We start from the raw sequence: 19,628 nt of genomic DNA, 5'->3' as shown, positions 1-19,628 counted from the left end.
AATAGCAACCACCTAAAATATTATTATTGTTTAGCAGGACATGTATACAAACAAAAAATAAAGTACACCATGATATATATATATTTCAATTTGAGTGAATCGCAGACTTAGGGTATGTTCACACGGCGGGGGTCCGTAACGGCTGAAATTACGGGGATGTTTCAGCCTGAAAACATCCCCGTAATTTCAGCCGTACCGGCATGTGCAGGCGCTTGAACGCCGTGTCAATTACGGCCGTAATTAGCGCTGCTATTCATTGGAGTCAATGAATAGCGGCTCCAATTACGGCCAAAGAAGTGACAGGTCACTTCTTCTACGCGGGCGTCTATTTACGCGCCGTCATTTGACAGCGGCGCGTAAATATACGCCTCGTGTGAACAGACAAACGTCTGCCCATTGCTTTCAATGGACAGATGTTTGTCAGCGCTATTGAGGCGCTATTTTCAGACGTAATTCGTGGCAAAAACGCCCGAATTACGTCCGTAAATAGGCCGTGTGAACATACCCTTAGGCAACTGCATAGACATATACAATGAATGGCCACTTTATTAGGGACCTCCTTCGGCCTCCAGAACCGCAGTCATTCATCGTGGCATAGATTCCACTAGGTGGTGAAATTGTTCTGCAGGAATATTGGTCAGGATCGCTTCTCGCAGTTGCCGCTACTTTTTGCCAAACAGATGCCACAAAGTTTGGGTACGCTCTACTGTCCAAACGTCCATCCACAGGTATCAGAGGAGCCAGGGTGTGCCAAGAAAACATTCCGAAGTGCTCGTGTGACCACTCAGCCACTTCGTTTCTTTCCGGAAAGCCGATGTAGCTGTGTGTGGACTCATAGACTTTCTATCGAGCCCGTACACTTCTACATTGAAAAAGCCGAACAGAAACGAAGCGGCTCAGCGCTTCAGACGCTTCATTTTAGCGATTGGTGGGGGTCTCAGTGCTCGGACCCCCACCAATCAAAACTTCTGACATGTCAGAAGTTTGTTGAACGTTTAGTTACCCTTTAAAAGCAATAGCGCCATACTGAGTGGAGAGCAATACTTATTACCCAAGACTACATATAATCTCAATTGCAGATTCAAATGTAGTAACGAAAATATCCGCGCTCTAGTACTGGGAACCGGAAGCCATCTCTGCCTTGTGGAGTGCAGGGGGGGGGGTTTTGGCATGCTTCAATATGGACAATCAGCTCTTCTGCTGTATACTGCATGATTTTTAACGATATGGATGCTTTTTAACGACTGATTTAGCTTGATCTTGTATACAGCTGTGTGCATGATACCTTATCCAAAAACGACATGCATTCAAAACCATAATGAAGGACCAAAGAAATCATTGAGTTCATATGTCAATGTAATTAATAAACATAAAATATACAGGAAAACATGGTACTAACCTAAAAAATATATCTTGGATGTAACCCTACCAATAGGTGGCGCCACATCCATACAATATGAATAGAGAAAAAGTTTTCAGCAAAGATAAATGGGCATCTTCGGCTACGTCCACACCAGCATCATGGCCCCCATTTATAACAGTAGAGGAGGGATCAGATGTCCAGTCTGTCATACAGTAAACTTAGCTTTGATCTATCATCCTCTGGATTGCTGAGGCTTTGTAATGTCAGATATTCAGCAGTCACGTTCACATTTGATATCTGCAGTTGCGTTCTTTCAGCTCTGGCTTAGGCCTTATCCACACGAAAGTATTTCTCGTCCATGGGCGGTCCATTTTAACAATGTCCAGCGCACTGACCTATACAAGTCAATGGGGCTATTCACACATCCGCTTTTATCAACGGAGTGTTTGTCTGTCACGAGAAACTGACAGCATGACTTATCCTGGACCATTTTTGCCAACCATACTCGCCCATTAAAGTCTATGAGTGCGTGAACGACATCCGGATGCTGTCCATTTTTCACGGATCAGTTGCTAAAGAAATGCAGAAACAAAAGTGAACGCAGGAAATGCTTGCGGACGAGAAAATAGATGACACCCGGAAACCACATTAATATGGACAAAAGATGGTACTTTTTTTGCGGACACTAATCATTCACGCTGGTATAAATAAAGAGGTATTCCATCACCTATTCACTGGATAGGTGATGTTGGATCTATGGGAGTCTAACCACTGGGACCCCCCCCCCCCAACCGGGGTGTCCCCACACTTGCTCTCTGGCCGGGGACTTTGGGACTAGAGAAGCCCCTGACGTCACTGTCCATAGACGTCTGGGGCTTCCCCAGGTCTGGACTCTCCAGGATGAGCGCTACCTGATGCTCTACCCAGGGACTCCTGCCCTGGGGAAGCTCTCCGAGGTATATGTTTAGTATACACCCCTGACATTAGTATATGTCACACATAGACCCCCATGTTAAAAACCGTACACAACGCGGTCATTTTTTTGGCGCGATTCCACAGAATGCAATAGCATAGTCTACTATGCAATTACATCCTACAAAAATAAGGTATAGCGATACATAGCAGCCTGAAAGCTGCAGATTTTTAATTGTGTTGCGGTGTTCACTGCGGATCGCACCCTTTGCCATACATAGGTTGGAATTTGCAGCAAATTTGCGACAAAATACACATGTAACACCCAGGGTGAGTCCAGACGGGTCGTATTTTGTTACAGAAAACAGCGGATTTCCTTTGAAGCATAACTTTTTTTTTTTTTTAAAACCTGTAATTGCGGACTTTACTGCAGATCCCAGATTCGGGGGTAACCTGCAACAATACACTGGGGGCTTCATTGCAGATTTTGACTTTCTTATTGAAGATGAGGAACATCCACAAACATTGGAGCACATTTATCAAGACTAGTGGTAAGAAAAGTGGAGTAGTTGCCCCTAGCAACCATTTAGATTACACATTTCCTTTTTAAAAATGAAAGCAGAAACCGGATTGGTTGCCATGGGCAACTACTTCACTTTCCCTTTGCAACGCAGGTCATCTTCTGCACAGAAAATCGGCTGTTACTAAGACTCACACAGGGGTGGTCACCCAGACCCCTAAATGGTAAACGATGCCCTTAAAGAGGCTCTGTCACATTATAAGTGGCCTATCTCCTATATAAGGAGATCGGCGCTGTAATGTAGGTGACAGTAATGCTTTTTATTTAGAAAAACTATCTATTTTTACCACTTTATGAGCGATTTTTAGCTTTATGCTAATTCGTTTCTTAATGCCCAACTGGGCGTGTTTTTACTTTAGACCAAGTGGGCGTTGTACAGAGGAGTGTATGACGCTGACCAATCAGCCTCATACACTCCTTTCCATTCATTTACACTGCACTAGCGATATAGATATATCACTATGTGCAGCCTCATACACAAACCCTAACATTACTGCAGTGTCCTGATAATGAATATACATCACAACCAGCCTGGACGTCATGTTTATTCAGAATTTTGACACTTCTGAATCTTTTCTGTGAGATTCCAGCAAGGCAAGTGTAATCTCTTTGAAATGACAGGTTACATCGTAATCTCGCGAGATTACGTTTGCCTTGCTGTAAATCTCACAGACACGCTACAGAAGTGGTCAGGATTCTGAGTACACATGACGTCCTGGCTGGAGGTAATGTATATTCATTGTCAGGACACTGCAGTAATGTTAGTGTTTGTGTATGAGGCTGCACATAGCGATATATCTATATCGCTAGTGCAGTGTAAATGAATGGAGAGAAGTGCATGACGCTGATTGGTCAGCGTCATACACTCCTCTGTACAACGCCCACTTGGGCATTAAGAAAGTAATTAGCATAAAGCTAAAAATCGCTCACAAAGTGGTAAAAACAGATCGTTTTTCTAAATAAAAAGCATTACTGTCACCTACATTACAGCGCCCATCCCCTTATGTAGGAGATAGGGCACTTATAATGTGATGACAGAGTCCACATTCACTGCAGTCAGTCCCTGTGTCATGGCTCTGTATTGGTAGAGACAGGACGTCTGCAGCTGTTACTGGCGCCATTCAGCCAGTCACGTGACACTGCCCCCACCATACTCCTGACTCGTCCCTACGTGTGGACGTCACAGCCAGGTCTGCCCGCCCGGCCGGTGTCTCCATCAGCAGCTGCAGCCTGTACTGCGCGTGTATAGGAGAGTACGGGGAGCGGTGCATTGTGGGTAAGCGCTGGAAGCCGTTTCTCGTTCGCTTCCTGTGGAATTTTCCATGCGAGAGGGCGGGAAACAAGGGGGCGGGGCTTGCCGGCCGTAGTGATAACATGGCGGCGGCGGCGCCGTGTGGTAGTGGCGGATGAACAAGGGCTTGTTTATTTGGCCTCTATGATTCATTATACCTCAGTTTGTGTGTATTGTGTTTGCAGTAATGACAGCAGAACTGTGTATTTGCTGCAGCAACGTCCATGATGGATTTGACGTAATATTGATACTAGACGTTCAGAGAAGGAAGGCAATGAGGATATAATGAAGATTTATGACTAAAATGATAATAAAGAGGAACTGCCCTGATGGGACAACTAGCTCTATTAATAAAAAAAATGGGCTGACATGAGGTTATATTCACACAGTGCGGTAAAATCGCGGTTCATTGCTGTGCCTTGACTATACCCCATCCCAGATCTGCCGCAAAGGCTTGGATCTGGATATTTAACCATTTACAACACGGTGGGCAAATGGCCGACCGACGACAAGATAAAAATGATCAAAACCATCAGCTGTGGAGGAGCAATTCTCCATCCTTTATCCGTGACGTGACTAAAGCCGTCCTTACTATAGGAATTTCAGACTAAATGACTTGTCGGTCTGGGAATGTTGTCGTTTTGGACGACCACCATAAGTAAAAATGGCTGATGGATCTCTGCCTTATCCGTCACCTAATCCTGACTTGCAGATCTGTCGCTAAGGCCTTATTCACACGAACGTATAGTACGTCCTTGATACGCGCGTGATGACACATGTAAATGCAACGCGCAAAACGCACACGTTCATGTGAATAAGGCCTTATAGTGCGCAGAAAATGGTCTTTTTGGTCGTGCAAAATCTCTGGTGTACGACCAGTTTAAGGGGGTTGCACCAGAATTGACTATAGCGTAGGTGATAATTGATTGCTGGGGCCCCTACTGATCGTGGGAACGGGGGTCCCGAGCCCCCCGTTCCTCCTCACTGCACCCCCTATAGTGAGGAGGAGCTTGAATGGAGCGGCGGTCGAGCATTTCAAAGTCTATGGGAATAACCGAAACAGCTGAGTGCTGTACTCGGCTGTTTTCATCATACACGTAGACTTTGAATGGAGCGGCAATGGACATGCTCGACCACCGCTCCATTGAATGTCCTCATCACTGCGGTCAAGCGGTAAGGAGGTTTTGTAAAATAATCGCTTTGTAAAATCGCTTTTTCTAAAAGAATACATTTTGGAATCATATACAATAAAAATAAAGCAACTTTGTAAATCAAAAAGAAAAAATTTTGGGGAATTTTTTTTTGGAGTGCTTTAGGTTTGTTCTATATCTATAGTGTGGGTTTCCAAACCCGAACCTTTATAGCACCAACACAGAGTGAATTCAGGAGTGCATCCTTAAATATTTTTTGATACAATAAGCGGTAAGGAGGAACATGGAGTTGGAGACCCCGGTTCTCGCGATTGGCGGTGGGTCCCTAAGCGATCAGACAGTTCTCACTATCCTGCGGATAATTGTAGATTCTCGGAATACCCCTTTAATACAATATTTACACTGTTCGGGGCTTATGTACAGCACGTCTAAAGAGTCCTGCTCCAGATGATTGCAGCAATTCTTCGTCAATATAGCCGAATGCGTCTGCAAATCACACCCTTGTAAAAAAAAAAAAGCCATTTCCTGTCGTATACATTTTTCGCAGGAAATCCTTGTATTCGAACGTGTAGACAACTCCGCTTTTCAATACAGTTAAAAACCAATGTAAACCGGCCAAACGTATGCTCAAAGGACGCAATGCCCAAACACAGTGTGAATCTAGCGTCAGCTTTGTTTACAGGAAGCAATAATTATGTTTTTTTTTTCGTTTCAGAGCGATCGTAAAATAATTATTGCCTAGATCAAATGCAAAAAAGATCAATGATAAACTATAAAACTATTATTTTTTATCAATCAAAATGAGTCACCCATGAATAAAAGTTATCGCGAGCAATATCGGTTAATGTAAATGTCGCTCGTCTAAGGCTGGGTTCACACGAGCACATTAACGTCCGTAATGGACGGACGTATTTCGGCCGGAAGTCCCGGACCGAACTAAGTGCAGGGAGCCGGGCTCCTAGCATCATAGTTATGTACGACGCTAGGAGTCCCTGCCTCTCCGTGGAAATACTGTCCCGTACTGAAAACATGATTACAGTACGGGACAGTTGTCCGGCAGCGAGGCAGGGACTCCTAGCGTCGTACATAACTATGATGCTAGGAGCCCGGCTCCCTGCACTGAGTTCGGTCCGGGACTTCCGGCCGAAATACGTCCGTCCATTACGGACGTTAATGTGCTCGTGTGAACCCAGCCTAACATTTACAATACATATGCTGCTGAAATCGAAGGGGGGATTAATTAAAACTGGCGTTTCGTATGCCAATCTTTATATAAGGAAAGTTGGATTAAGATGCAACATATTTATTAAGAGACAAACGCAGCAGAATAAAAATGTTGGTATGCTGCATTGGGTTTCGCATTTACAGCGGTAATCTTCCATCGAAGCTTTGCATTGTGTGCTACACCCGACAGCCTGTACGGCAGCAATAGCGGCTCTGCCATGTGCATGGGCCCGTATCCTGGACCAATTCTTCCTTCCCAATACACTTTCTATAACAGATATTTCCAATTGCAGGAACAATGGATAAATCTAGCCACAGTCTGGTTCTACTCCAGCAGCTGAACATGCAGCGAGAGTTCGGATTCCTCTGTGACTGCACCGTAGCTATCGGGGATGTGTATTTTAAAGCGCACAGGGCTGTTCTTGCTGCCTTTTCCAGCTATTTCAAGATGATCTTTATCCATCAAACCAGGTAATGGGATTCATTTATCGTTCATAGGTTCCAAGCTTGTCACTTCTTCTTTCCTTCTACCCTTCTTATCCGTTTCTTTACATTTTAACATAAAGTAGTTTCATTTTTTAGCCCTAGAATATTGCACAAACTTGGTATATAGACATGGATAGTAGGCCTAATATACAGCTCCCACTCCAAGCTCTGGTTTTAGGGGCTGTATAGTGGGGCTCTTAGAATCCAACAATTTAAAGGAGTTGTCTCGCAGCAAAAAAAAGTTGGTACAGCAATTAGCAGATTGCTGCAGTTCTGCCTTCGGCCTTAAAGGGGTTTTCCAGTTTGGGGGCTGTTTTTTATGATGAGCTATCCACAGAATAGGTCATCAGTATATGATCTGTGGGGAACCGACACCTGGACCCCGCGCCAATCAACTGTTCGGGCGCCGAAAGTTATGCAGGGTCGGCACCGGAAGCCAAACGCTCCAACCACTGTATAGGGGCCGCCCTGGGTCACTTGAATAGGAGCTGAGCTGCAGTAGTGCAGCATGGCCGCTGTACATTGATCGGAGACATCTGCTTCCTGCACCGACCCTTCATAGCTACCGGCACCTGGAGGCAGCCAGAATGTCTGATTGGTGCGGGGTCAAAGGTGTCAGAATCCCACCGAACATATATTGATAGTTTATCAGTTGGGTAGGTCATCAGTATGAAAAACAGCCCCCAAACTGGAAGACCCGTTTAAGAAGTTCATACGTGGACGGGCCAGATATGCCAGAACACTACTACCCTGCCTGCTAAAAGCAACTCTAGGGGGTGCTGAATAGTGGGAGATCCCATGTTCAGGATCTACATCTATTTGGCAAATGCAGGCATTGGCAAGAGGAAGCGTCTCTAACTCTGGAGGACGCGGGACATCTGTACATTACATGGACAGCCCATCAATGTCAACTGTATAATGCTTAATTTCCCATGCTGTTGCAATATGGGGGAATTGAACACTGCCAGATTCCTGCACAGATGACACCTTATTGCAGATCAGCTTGTCGGTGTGGGATCCCTCTAAGAGAAACAATTGTCCAAAGTGGGCAACTCCTTTAAAATCATCTGTGACTTAAAGTTGCAGTTGTATCCAATTTCTAGTATTTACTATGGGAAAACTTGCAATTTATCAAGCGTTTCCAACATAAGATTACTAGAAGTCACATTTGACTGTGTGATTTTAAGTTGCCGTGTAGCACTAGCCTAACCCTAAATCCTGTCATTGAGATATATTTGTTGTGTTCACCAATATGTTTATTTTCTCTTACAGTGAATGTATTAAGATTCAGCCAACTGACATTCAACCAGACATATTTAGCTACCTTTTACATGTAATGTACACAGGGAAGAGCCCCAAACAAAGTGTGGACCGGTACCGATTGGAGGAGGGAGTGAAATTTCTTCATGCTAATCTGCTCCCAACACCTGCCAGTGAGCCAACACTAGTGACACCTTCAGACACCATCCATTCATCGAATTTATATGGAATTCAGATATCAACGACCCAAAAAGCACAAAAGGAAAGTGTCCATATGAGAAAGAACCAACCATGTGCAACAAGACCAGTCCCACAGGGAGAACATCCTCAGCTGCAGTTGTCTCTTGCCATTGGGCTGGAAGGTGTAACTTCTGAGCAGCAAAGCTCACATTTTACAGGCCAGGTTGGTGCCACGGTACAATCTATAGAAGACATCCAAAAAAGTGTGAGGTCCATAAAGCAGGAGACAAGTGAACCTGAAGCGATAGGGTCTCCAGACCAATCCCTTTCTTCTTCTTCTTCTTCTTCTTCTTCTTCTTCTTCTGAAGAGGTTGAGCCAAACCTCATTACATCTAGCAACAGGGTATACTCCTGCCATTACTGTGGTGAGCACTTTGAGTCCCGTCTTACTTTGAGAGATCACTTGCATATTCATGTATCCCAGTCCCTTCCATTTGGGGTCCCAACATCTATCCTAGAGAGCGATGATCTAGGAGAAGTCCGCTCTGTACTTGAAAATTCAGAGACTACGGAAACTTGCCGACTCAGTGGATATCTTCTAAACAAAGCTGAGGAGCCACTTCTCAACACGAGCCACGCAGAGCAGCTCCAACTCAACCAATTATCTTTTCTCACAAAAGACACAGATCCCATAGAACTAAACTTTTTACGTAAGCGGAAGTTCAGCTGTACAGTATGTGGACATAGATTTGCCAGAAGAAGCCAGTTGCTGGAGCACGTCTTCACACATAAAACCAAGTCACACAACCTTAACAAGTACCAGAAAACTGATATTCAGATGGAGCAGGAATTGCACAGCTACAGTCATAACATTACTGATATCAGCCAGAAAGATTCTGACCTACTGCTGGAATCTCCGGAGTTGCTTGGAGAAGAGGAACCTACAGATTCCCAGGAAAATGTAGAATCTGTTCTAGTAGAATAACATATATGTGTGTTTTCTGTGAAGAAATCCTTCATTATTTTCCAGTGCAACATAATTCTATTGAAAGAGATAACCTTGTAGCCTTTATGTTTTATGTAATTATATTTTAATATTGGTTTCATATTTATTGACACCATGCTTGTTCGTAATACACAGTGAAAGTAGAGACATTGCCCGCCAGGTTGCTTTCTTGAAGAGGTTGTCCCATCAAGACCTCCGCTTCGGATCCCCTTCCATAAACCGGAGCAGAGAGCACAGCCTGATGTGACTATGTACTACATGTTCCACGTTCAATTGAATGGACGGCATGTAAAACACTTGCTGCCCCAATTCCTGTACAGGTTATTTCCATGGTGGATTTCTTGTGCAGCGGACCCTGCGGCTTACATTGGGTATAACGGCTGAACTCCAGGGCGGCTTCATTCTAAGAAGGGTTTGTACCGATGGGTCAATGAAATAAGATTTGTCGCTTTGCGAAGCCGTACTGTTTTTATTTGATTCCGTTTTTATAAATATCATCATTAGTTTTTTCACAAACAATGGGGCAGATTTATTATCAATGACTTAAAGATAGGTAGCCTAAAGATTTGGCACATGTTACACTTCTTTACGCCACTTATTGGGTGGTATTCTTCAGACCAATATTCTGCGCCACAAAACTGGCGCATGCGTGTATTAAATCTGACGCATTTCACGCCTCGACAAATCCACGGCTATATTCTAAGCATGCCACCTGCCGTGGCGAGCATGTCACAAATCAAGGTTCTGTCTGGTGCACACATTAAGAAATTTGGCCAACAAGATTTGCGCCAAGAAAATAGGTGCACAAAATGACGGAACCGAGGTGAAAAGACAATAATAAATCTACCCCAATGTTTATCACTGTAAGAATGTGTTCGGCTCTGCACACACTTGCACTATGGGATTCAGTTGATTTTGCATTAAGTATTTTTGATGCCATAAATAGCACAGTTTGTAGCCCTGTTCTTACTATCAAAAATCCAGACAGAGCAATAAAGTCAGCGGGGTCCATCAGTGACCTCTTGGATCTATAGGAAATCTGATGTCATCTATGGTGAATTATTTTGGGTTATTAATATGACCAGATCCCAAGATGTGTGACAGTAGATTGGAAGTCATTCCAGAAAATAAATTAACCTGCCAGGACATACACCTCAAGTGACAAATAGGTCAGCCTGCTATGCCACCTGGGTGTCCTATGATAAATGTGACTAGTCCTTTAATGTAGTGCACAATATATGTGACCCTGAGCCTATGGCCCAGTTCACACTGAGTTTTTTGACGCGGAAATCGTGTCAGAATCAGCGCCAAAAAAAAGTCTGAAACTGCCTCCCATTAATTTTAATGGTAGGCGGAGGTGTTTTTTTTGCGGCAGCTTTTAGTCGCTCGCAGGGAAAAAAAGCAGCATGCTCTTTCCTGCCACAGTTCCACCTCTGACCTCCCATTGAAATCAATGGGAGGCAGAGAAAGTGTATTTCGCTTTATTTTATCACTTCGGCCCTCAATGACCGTGGGCGAAAAACGCAGCGAATATCGCAGCAAGAAAGTGCAGGCAGGTCAAAATCTGCCTCGGGAATTTTGAGGCCGATTTTTTTCTGCGTGCAAATTCATCTGTGTGAACAGGGCCTATTACTGAACATTTATGCATGAAAATAACAACATGTACTCCTTGTTTCTAAAATATTTTTTGTTGAAGTAGTGATGTGTTTGTTGCCATGACTTGGCATTCTGTGATGATCTTAAATATATTGTGATGGACAACTGAAATACGAGTTGTGGATTGATTACCTTTATTCTTTTATGTATAATGTTGATATAGAGCAGTGCCCCTCCAGCCTGCGGCTCTCCAGCAGATGTTAGGGTATGTGCACATGTAGTGTTTTCAGCCGTATTTCAGGGGCGTTTACGCCTCGAAAAACGCCTGAAAAAAACAGAAGCAGAACGCCTACAAACATCTGCCCATTGATTTCAATGGGAAATACGGCGTTCTGTTCCGACGAGGCGTTTTTTTACGCCTCATTTTCGAAAAACGGCGCAAAAAAAATGTGCCATGTTGCCTCAAGTTACATATATTGCAGATAGCATTGCTTCTAGTGCTGAATACCCCTGCAATACGGTGCCGTGCATCGCTACCTGCACCTCTGCTGCCCTACAGGCTTCGTGCACATGACTTTGCCGGGGGCTTGAGAACTTCTCAAAGTGCGAATAGCCCACAATATTTTTTCATTGCATTTATTTTAAAAAGTGTTCTGATTAGATAGGAGAAAGTCTGTAGAGAATTTATAAAAAGATTTCACATTAAAAGGATCCAGGTCACTGCTAATTACCTGTAGACGTTAATTAGGAACATTATACTAGATTGAAATTGTAGGTTATTTATTCCGGATGACATCCCTAAAGATTACTTCTGTATTGGTATAACTAGCTGGGTCATGTTACATGGTTGAATGGAGTCTGCCAGCTCTCTTTGCAGAGGCCCTGCTCTCTTATATAGTGTGTGCGCGGGACCCCCCTTTATGACATTCATATGCCCTAATAGGTCATATAAAAAGGGGTTGTGCGCAGAAACTGCCCTAGAAAGCATGTTTTTTCTACCACTCTTATTATTCTATTCCATGGATCTTCTATCTGGAATGAGACTGTTACTTGACACTGGCTGAACGGGCATATGCCCAATAATTTTTTATTTAATTTAACTATTTAGTTCCCAGAAGACGGGTTTATTACTACAAGAATATAATCCCACATGATGAGTCATGCTACTATTATGCCACTGACATTACAGCTCTGTTATATTTCACGTCTGTCATATACTTTTAAAATATAGAAATATGTATTTCATGTTATATTTCATGCCACTGATATAATAATCCATACATATACATGACTTAAACAGGACTTCACATGCACTATATATAATGATGCTGGGCTATTTAGAGTCTATATACAGTGAGATCACTCTATTTGCATAATAATGAAAGCCAGATTACCCCAATTAATAATGCCGTCAGAGCATCCTACATTACCGGCATCATCTACAGTGCCCCTATTTACGGTCTATCAGATTGCCCTATGTACAGTGACAGCAGAGTACCCCCATTAGTTGTTCTGACCTTCCAAGCTTGACTATTTCAGAGATACAGTAACGATTCTACTGGTCTTTATATGTCAAGTAGTATTTATTTCACCACTTTCAGTCATCTTTGAGCTTCAGGCTTCGACATAGCACAGAGCATAGAAGCGTGTTTGAGGGGACACTGACACTTATAAGGGCACTGAGCATTTATGGAGACATTATTTCTGGCATTTGTTGAAACTTTTTGGCTGTTACTCTTAGGGCACTGTGGCTTGCACTCTTGGGGACACTCACACTTTTGGAGGTGAAAAATCCACTGCAGTGTGCATGGGGACCCCTTTCTGTAATTTACTTGATAAAAGGGGACCCCTATCTGTAATCCAGTTGATAAGCTACTTGCACTTTCGGGTCAGATGCTGGCGGCTCATAAGGGGTCCCAACAGAGTTATTCAGATTTGTGGCTAAATATAACTTGAAAGATTAATAGTGAAATGTGCCATGACCCTAGTCAAATATATCTTTATAAAGTGAGGCTTCCCCAATCCTGCCCAAAATTGGTGTGCATTTATATAAGGAACTGTGGCAGAAAAGTAACTCCAAATGTAGTATTTATCTTGTACTCTCATCATTATTGTTCTTCTATTTTTCTTGCATCACTACTGATAAATGTTCCCCAATGTCTTTGCATTTTATAAACCACTTAGAAAGCTTTGAAGTGTCTCCTGGCAGAGCAGTGTGTGACAGTATTGTGTCCTCATTCATTTCCATGATAATACAGTCGACTTCTGGAACATTTTTCAGTTACTTGCACATTGGTCTACAGTGTCGACATTCGATAAATTCATTGTTCTGCTGACAACAGGAGACCTTTATCAAGTTATATCAGCTATTGTACTTCAAAGTAACATTTAAAACACTTCACACAACAGCGAATTTCCATTCAAAACACAAATGTACTGAAGTAAATAACAAAAGGTAAGCAAAGAAATAATTCTTCATATAGCCTGCTACGCACATACATTTTATTTTATAACAAAATAAATATATATATATATATGCTGTTAAATTCCTAAAGAAGTATTGGCATCTTATAAAGACCACTGGGGACCCCATCGATCATGTGAATAAAGAGTCTGCAGCACTAATTTAGCGCTGTGTCCCCTTCGCTGTTTTTCCGTGCACAGCAGCGCCCCAGCCCCCCCTGACGTGAACAGAACTGCATCATGGCTCCATTCAGCTCTGTGGCTTCTTCTTTCCCAATTATTGTAGTCAATTTCCAGGAGGAATAACAGAAGAACGTCCCAATGCAGAGTCCTCAGGAAACATTCTCCACAATAAGTATTTACTAAAACCGACACGACAGGTCCTCTATAACATTGTATTGTGCTTTCTTCCTGAAGGTTCCTTACGCTTACAGGTTTATGTCATTTTCTATGACCGTCCAATAACCCACAATATCTGATGATCCAGCATCAATGGGACCTCATGAAAGTAAAAAGTAGGGAATTGTTACTATATATATATATATACATGGGAGTATTCCATATAAAAATATAAGCAATCAAGCCTGGAAGGTGCAAACAAAAGTGTAAATGGAACAATACAGATAAATAGCAATGGTATATTGGCACTTGTTTCGTGTAAGTAGGTGTTTGCAATTTAAGGAACAAAATAAAAACGATTTAATATGGCAACCCCTTTTGATGAGCTAGATAGAAGAGCCAGCACGTAAGACAGGCTCCCGCTCTGGCGGAACCAGCCAATCCATGTTTTACATGATTGGCTATTCAATTGAATGTCCAGCATGTCATACTATATTTTCCCGTCAGAGGATGTGCATGGCCAGGGGAGGGATACAGCCAATTCTCCTGTACAGGTTGTTAATATGACAGCCGATTCACAGTACCAGGGAGAGGCAGAGTGCTGACTAGATCCCCCTTTCCTTCGATTTAATTCTATCTGTGTCCTTAAGACTTGAATACAATTGAATATGTTAGTGGCAATGTAAGGTGCAAGGTAGCCCTCCTAGCCTTCTTGCCGCGCCTCTCATTGCCTTGTTCAAGGATAAATGAAATTGTAAAGAAATATAACAAAATCATTTAAAGTACTGTAATAGAAAGGCAGTGAAGAAGCACTGAAAAGCTGTAAGGAAAAAAATAAATGATGTAAAAAACAGTAGGGGTTCAAATTCCACCCCCCCCCCCCCCCAGATAGAGGTTCAGTCCTCCAATCAATTTCCAGGGAAACTGGGGAATAATCAGATGCAGAATGAGAAACCTAGACAGAGAGAAGGTGTAAGGTCTCTAGAGATAAGAAAGCAATCTATTTAGGAAAGGGACATATAGGAAGGGGAAAAGCAGGAATACACTGTCCAAGGGATACAATATGGATGTCCTGCTGCAACGTAGCCAGAGGGGTTATAGGGTCACCAGTCATATGTGACTCAGAATCAGGGCAGAACCTATCCAAGGGCTAATGTAGTGGCATATTAAAGTCACCAAGGCATTTTATGGGGACACTTGTTAAAGCAACAAAATGGGATATCAAGTCCAGCACAAAATGTTTAATCTGTTTAGATTAAAAATAAATAAATAAATGTTATGAGAGCATTCACTTTAAACGGACATCTGTTGCTGACACCAATGGGGACATCTGTGGTTAGCAATTATGGGGGCATCTGTGGTTTATAATTATGTAAGCTATTACTATTGACCTCTGCTTCATTTTGACCCTGGCTTTACTGATTACGCTCCTGCTCTGCGTTTGGTACCTCGTACACTACTGGTTTGACTCGACTCGTTCACTACTCTTGTTGCTCACGGTGTTGCCGTGGGCAACTGCCCCATTTCCCTTAGCTTCTGTGTACCCTTGTCTGTTTGTCGTGCACTTATTGAGCGTAGGGACCGTCGCCCAGTTGTACCCTGTCGCCTAGGACGGGTCGTGCAAGTAGGCAGGGACTGAGTGGTGGGTAGATTAGAGCTCACTTGTCTGTTTCCCTACCCCGACATTACATTATCTTAGCCTGAATCCACCGCTACTGTCTACATTGCCTCAGGTAGCTTTTCTGGACTATAGACATTGCATTGTACCTGTTTGGCCAGCTGCTATCCCACTACGCGGTACGGCCCAGTGGGTCCACACCCCGCGTCGTGACACGGTATCACAAACTGACGCGAACTGTAACGTAGTATATTAGTAAAGAAAACTTGTATAAAAAATATAAATAATATAAAAAATTATAGCTAAAACTTTCTAAAATGCTCTATATTTTTTTATTTTTTTTTTAAATTACATAACGGACTTCAGCTATCCTAAACGTCCGCTCCTTTAATGCCTTGCCTATGGAGGTACTAGCTACACCTAACTATATAATTTTTTTTACTCTTGTTTTTTTTACAGTTTTATATTAAAAAAAGGCCAAAAAAAACCTGCATCATGAAACTACCACAGAGACTGATTACTGACTCAGTACTACGGGCGCAATGTCTATCGCCACCCTAAGTGCCCCTTGTAAAGTAGTGCCATATAGTTAGTGCCCCATATAAAATGATGCCCCATGTACATCTGTTTAATTTAGAAAGTGCTCCTTCCAATAAATAGTGGCCAATTTGTTCCCATGAGCAGTCCAGCTCCTCCCTATCTTTTCAGTGGCCAGTGCAGTCTGCAGGCTCATGTTGGCACATTGATATCAGCATGTCGGTGAGAGCTGCAGTATTAAAAAAAAAATTCTCATCCAGTGCTGCCCTCTTTAAGTACCTCACCCGGGGCTGGACCTCCAGTTTTTGGAGCAAAATACGCCATTTGTGTCTGGATAGTAAGTGAAGGATGCTCTCTACCACCTTCACCACACACCCTGTTCATGCTAGCAATAGGGTTTCCGTTAATAACAGATCCCAATGAATCCTGACAGATCCCATTGCTTGTTCGGTCAAGTTTCTGCCGGCATTTTTAACGGCAAGGATACTGGTGCAGACTGCTTTAATTTTGTCGTCAAAAATACCAGAACACTGCCGAGATGGATAGGAAAAATGCCAATATGAACCATAAAGGGGTTTTCCCATGAAGGACATTTATGACATATCCACAGGATCCATAGATGCGAGTCCCACCTCTGGTACGCACACCTATCTCTAGAACGGTGCCCCCTAATCCCCGTTCTAGCTTTTTGTGCTTACGCTGCCTCCCGGACACTTACTGATCACATGGTCGGGAGTTATGGAAACAGCGTAATTCACTGAGCTACACTGTTTCGTAACTCTCATAGTAGTGAACGGCAGTTACGGAAGCAGCGTAGCATGCGAGCTACACTGTTTCCGTAACTCCAGACCATGTAATCAGTAAGTGTCCGGGAGGCAGCGTGAGCACAATGCTAGAATGGGGATTAGGGGACCCCGTTCTAGAGATAGGTGGGGTACCCAGAGGTGGGACTCGCATCTATCTGACATTTATGACATATCCTGTGGATATGTCATAAATGTCCCTTATGGGAAACCCCCTTTAAATAATATATATATAATAAATGATATACTGTATACCTAGTTATGCAGAGACACATTGTCTGATCACGTATAACTGCATATCTTGGCAGATTTGCTGCATAGGAAATTGGGAAACTTGAGTTTCTACACATCCAAGTGAATGGATACAGTAAGAAGGTGATTACTTTTATAATTTCCCCATCCAATCTTCTGCGCCCAGTATTATATATAATTAGGTAACATTTTATGGCATGTAATGAAAGATTGAATAGCACCATTAAGATGACGATAGGAACGGGTCTATATTCAGTGCTTATTGTCAACTGGAAATGAAAACATCTTCAATTATGTATTACGTAACCGTCATGACCTCCACAGCTGCTTTGTAGCCAGATAAATCAAAGTAGAGACTGCAGAGGTCTGGAAAAAACACTAGTGCAAAAAAGACAAGAGCGTTACTCAAAGCAGCTGTCAATTTACCAACGAATTTTAAAGAAAGTAAAGGTGATCTAATCTGGTTTTTATGGGCATTACCACACAATTCATATTTTATACATCACACCCCTTATTAACTGATGATATCTTCTGTACTGAGGCCAAGTTGTTTCCTGAAAGTAAAAGGGATTAGGCTGGTTGGATTTTAACCAATCTGATCTTATTGCTCCTCCCAATATAAGTGGAACCAGAGGTGTTTGGCCCCTCACTTTCTATATATCTGCTACTATCTTCCCTATGCTATTGTTAGTGTGAAAGCTGCCTATCTTAGCTCAGGCAGTACATTACACCCTGCTGACGGCGGGTAGCGCTCTTGCTGATGGTCTCTGCCTCCAGGTTACTCACCTCTGCCTCTGCTCCCCGCCACCGCGCTCTCTCTCCCCTCTTCTCACTGCCGCTCTGAATGCAAAGTCTCTTAGGGCGTGCACGCACTCTCTTGCCATTTATTTTAGGGCCAACGCGCACATTCACTATCATCCCCAACCAATCCCTGATGCTCTGTTTATATTTAAGGCAGTCTCCTCTTACTTACTACCAGTCTGTATCCAGCTACCTGCTACCAGTCTGTATCCAGCTACCTGCTACCAGTCTGTATCCAGCTACCTACTACCAGTCTGTATCCAGCTACCTGCTACCAGTCTGTATGCAGCTACCTATTACCAGTCTGTATCCAGCTACCTACTACCAGTCTGTATCCAGCTACCTGCTACCAGTCTGTATCCAGCTACTTGCTTTCAGTCCGTATCAAGTTACCTGCTACCACTCTATGGCCTACCACCTGTTGCCAACCTGTGTCCTGCTGCAAGCCTGTGACCGGCTATCTGCTACGTACCTGAGGACTCTGACCTCTACCAAGCCTGTTACGGTATCACTTGCTCATGCCTGACCCTACAGTGTACTTCACCGTGGTTGCCTGGTCCATAGGGCCAGATGCTGCCCACACTGAGACCACCTGAAGGGGTAGCGACCTGGTCCGAAGTCAAACTGGTTGAGTAGCACAGTGGGCCCACAACCCGCTGGTCGAAAACACATGTCATTCTGTGAGTAACCTTCTGCTTACTGGTAATAGAGAGGTCATAAATTGCAGTATTACAGTAGGCTGTAAAATGAGAGGCTTTCTTTTTTTACCAGTCAATAGTATCAGTGGCGTAACTACCGCTATAGCAGCGGAAGCGGCTGCTACGGGACCCGCAGAATGAGGGGGCCCGTGCCACCCACCGGCACGGGCCCCGCATGGCCGGTAGCTCCACTAGCAGCTGCTATGGCTGCTACAGCGCGACGCCACTAAAGGTGTTGTTCCTACAAAAGACATGCATCCCCTATCCACAGGATAGGGGATACATGTGAGATCGCTGGGACGCCCAGCGATAAGGAGAACGGGGGACCGAAAGTCCCCCGAAGTTCTCCATGACAAACCTCAAACTTCCGGGGTCTGTCTGCAGCTCCATAAAAATGACTTGCGCATCGGTCGCGCTTGTGACCAGCGCTCCTTTCATTTTTATTGAACTGCGCAGACGCTGGAAGTCCGAGGTTTGTCATGGAGAACTTCGGGGGGACTTTCGGTCCCCCGTTCTCCTTATCGCTGCCAGCGATCACACATGTGGATACATCTCTTTTGTAGGACAAACTATAGGCCGTTTTTTTTGTGGGGGGGGGGCTATATGGCGTTATCTACAGGGGGGGTCGTATGACGTTATCTACAGGGGGGTCTGTATGGTGTTATCTACAGGGCGGGTTCTGTATGGTGTTATCTACAGGGGGGGTATGTATGGCGTTATCTACAGAGGGGGGTTCTGTATGGTGTTATCTACAGGGGTGGTCTGTATGGCGTTATCTACAGGGGGGTCTGTATGGCGTTATCTACAGGGGAGTCTGTATGGCGTTATCTACAGGGGGGTCTGTATGGCGTTATCTACAGGGGGGTCTGTATGGCGTTATCTACAGGGGGGTCTGTATGGCGTTATCTACAGGGGGGTCTGTATGGCGTTATCTACAGGGGGGTCTGTATGGTGTTATCTACAGGGGTGGTCTGTATGGCGTTATCTACAGGGGGGTCTGTATGGCGTTATCTACAGGGGGGTCTGTATGGCGTTATCTACAGGGTGGGTCTGTATGGCGTTATCTAT

At 43.8% G+C, this 19,628-nt stretch overlaps 1 protein-coding gene and 1 long non-coding RNA gene across 3 annotated transcripts; one reads left to right on the top strand and one right to left on the bottom strand.

Annotated features, from left to right (window-relative positions):
- Nucleotides 1-1,338: 1,338 nt before the first annotated feature.
- LOC142664613 (uncharacterized) lies at nt 1,339-4,171 on the bottom strand. The gene is made up of 2 exons (XR_012851338.1): nt 4,005-4,171; nt 1,339-1,935 (listed from the first exon to the last, which is right to left on the bottom strand). It is a non-coding gene; the product is annotated as an uncharacterized LOC142664613 (long non-coding RNA).
- ZBTB25 (zinc finger and BTB domain containing 25) lies at nt 3,959-11,220 on the top strand. Of its 2 annotated transcripts, none has more exons than XM_075843773.1 (3): nt 3,959-4,131; nt 6,815-6,992; nt 8,280-11,220. In XM_075843773.1, the coding sequence occupies exons 2-3, from the start codon at nt 6,820-6,822 to the stop codon at nt 9,430-9,432; spliced, it is 1,326 nt and encodes a 441-aa protein (XP_075699888.1). In that variant the 5' UTR covers nt 3,959-4,131; nt 6,815-6,819; the 3' UTR covers nt 9,433-11,220. The 2 variants fall into 2 exon arrangements, with proteins under 2 accessions (XP_075699888.1, XP_075699889.1); XM_075843774.1 differs by lacking the exon at nt 3,959-4,131 and adding an exon at nt 4,195-4,384.
- Nucleotides 11,221-19,628: the final 8,408 nt, after the last annotated feature.

This window comes from Rhinoderma darwinii, chromosome 12 (assembly GCF_050947455.1).
Source record: "Rhinoderma darwinii isolate aRhiDar2 chromosome 12, aRhiDar2.hap1, whole genome shotgun sequence".
NCBI lineage: Eukaryota > Metazoa > Chordata > Amphibia > Anura > Rhinodermatidae > Rhinoderma > Rhinoderma darwinii.
This window is presented reverse-complemented; position numbering and strand designations above follow the sequence as displayed.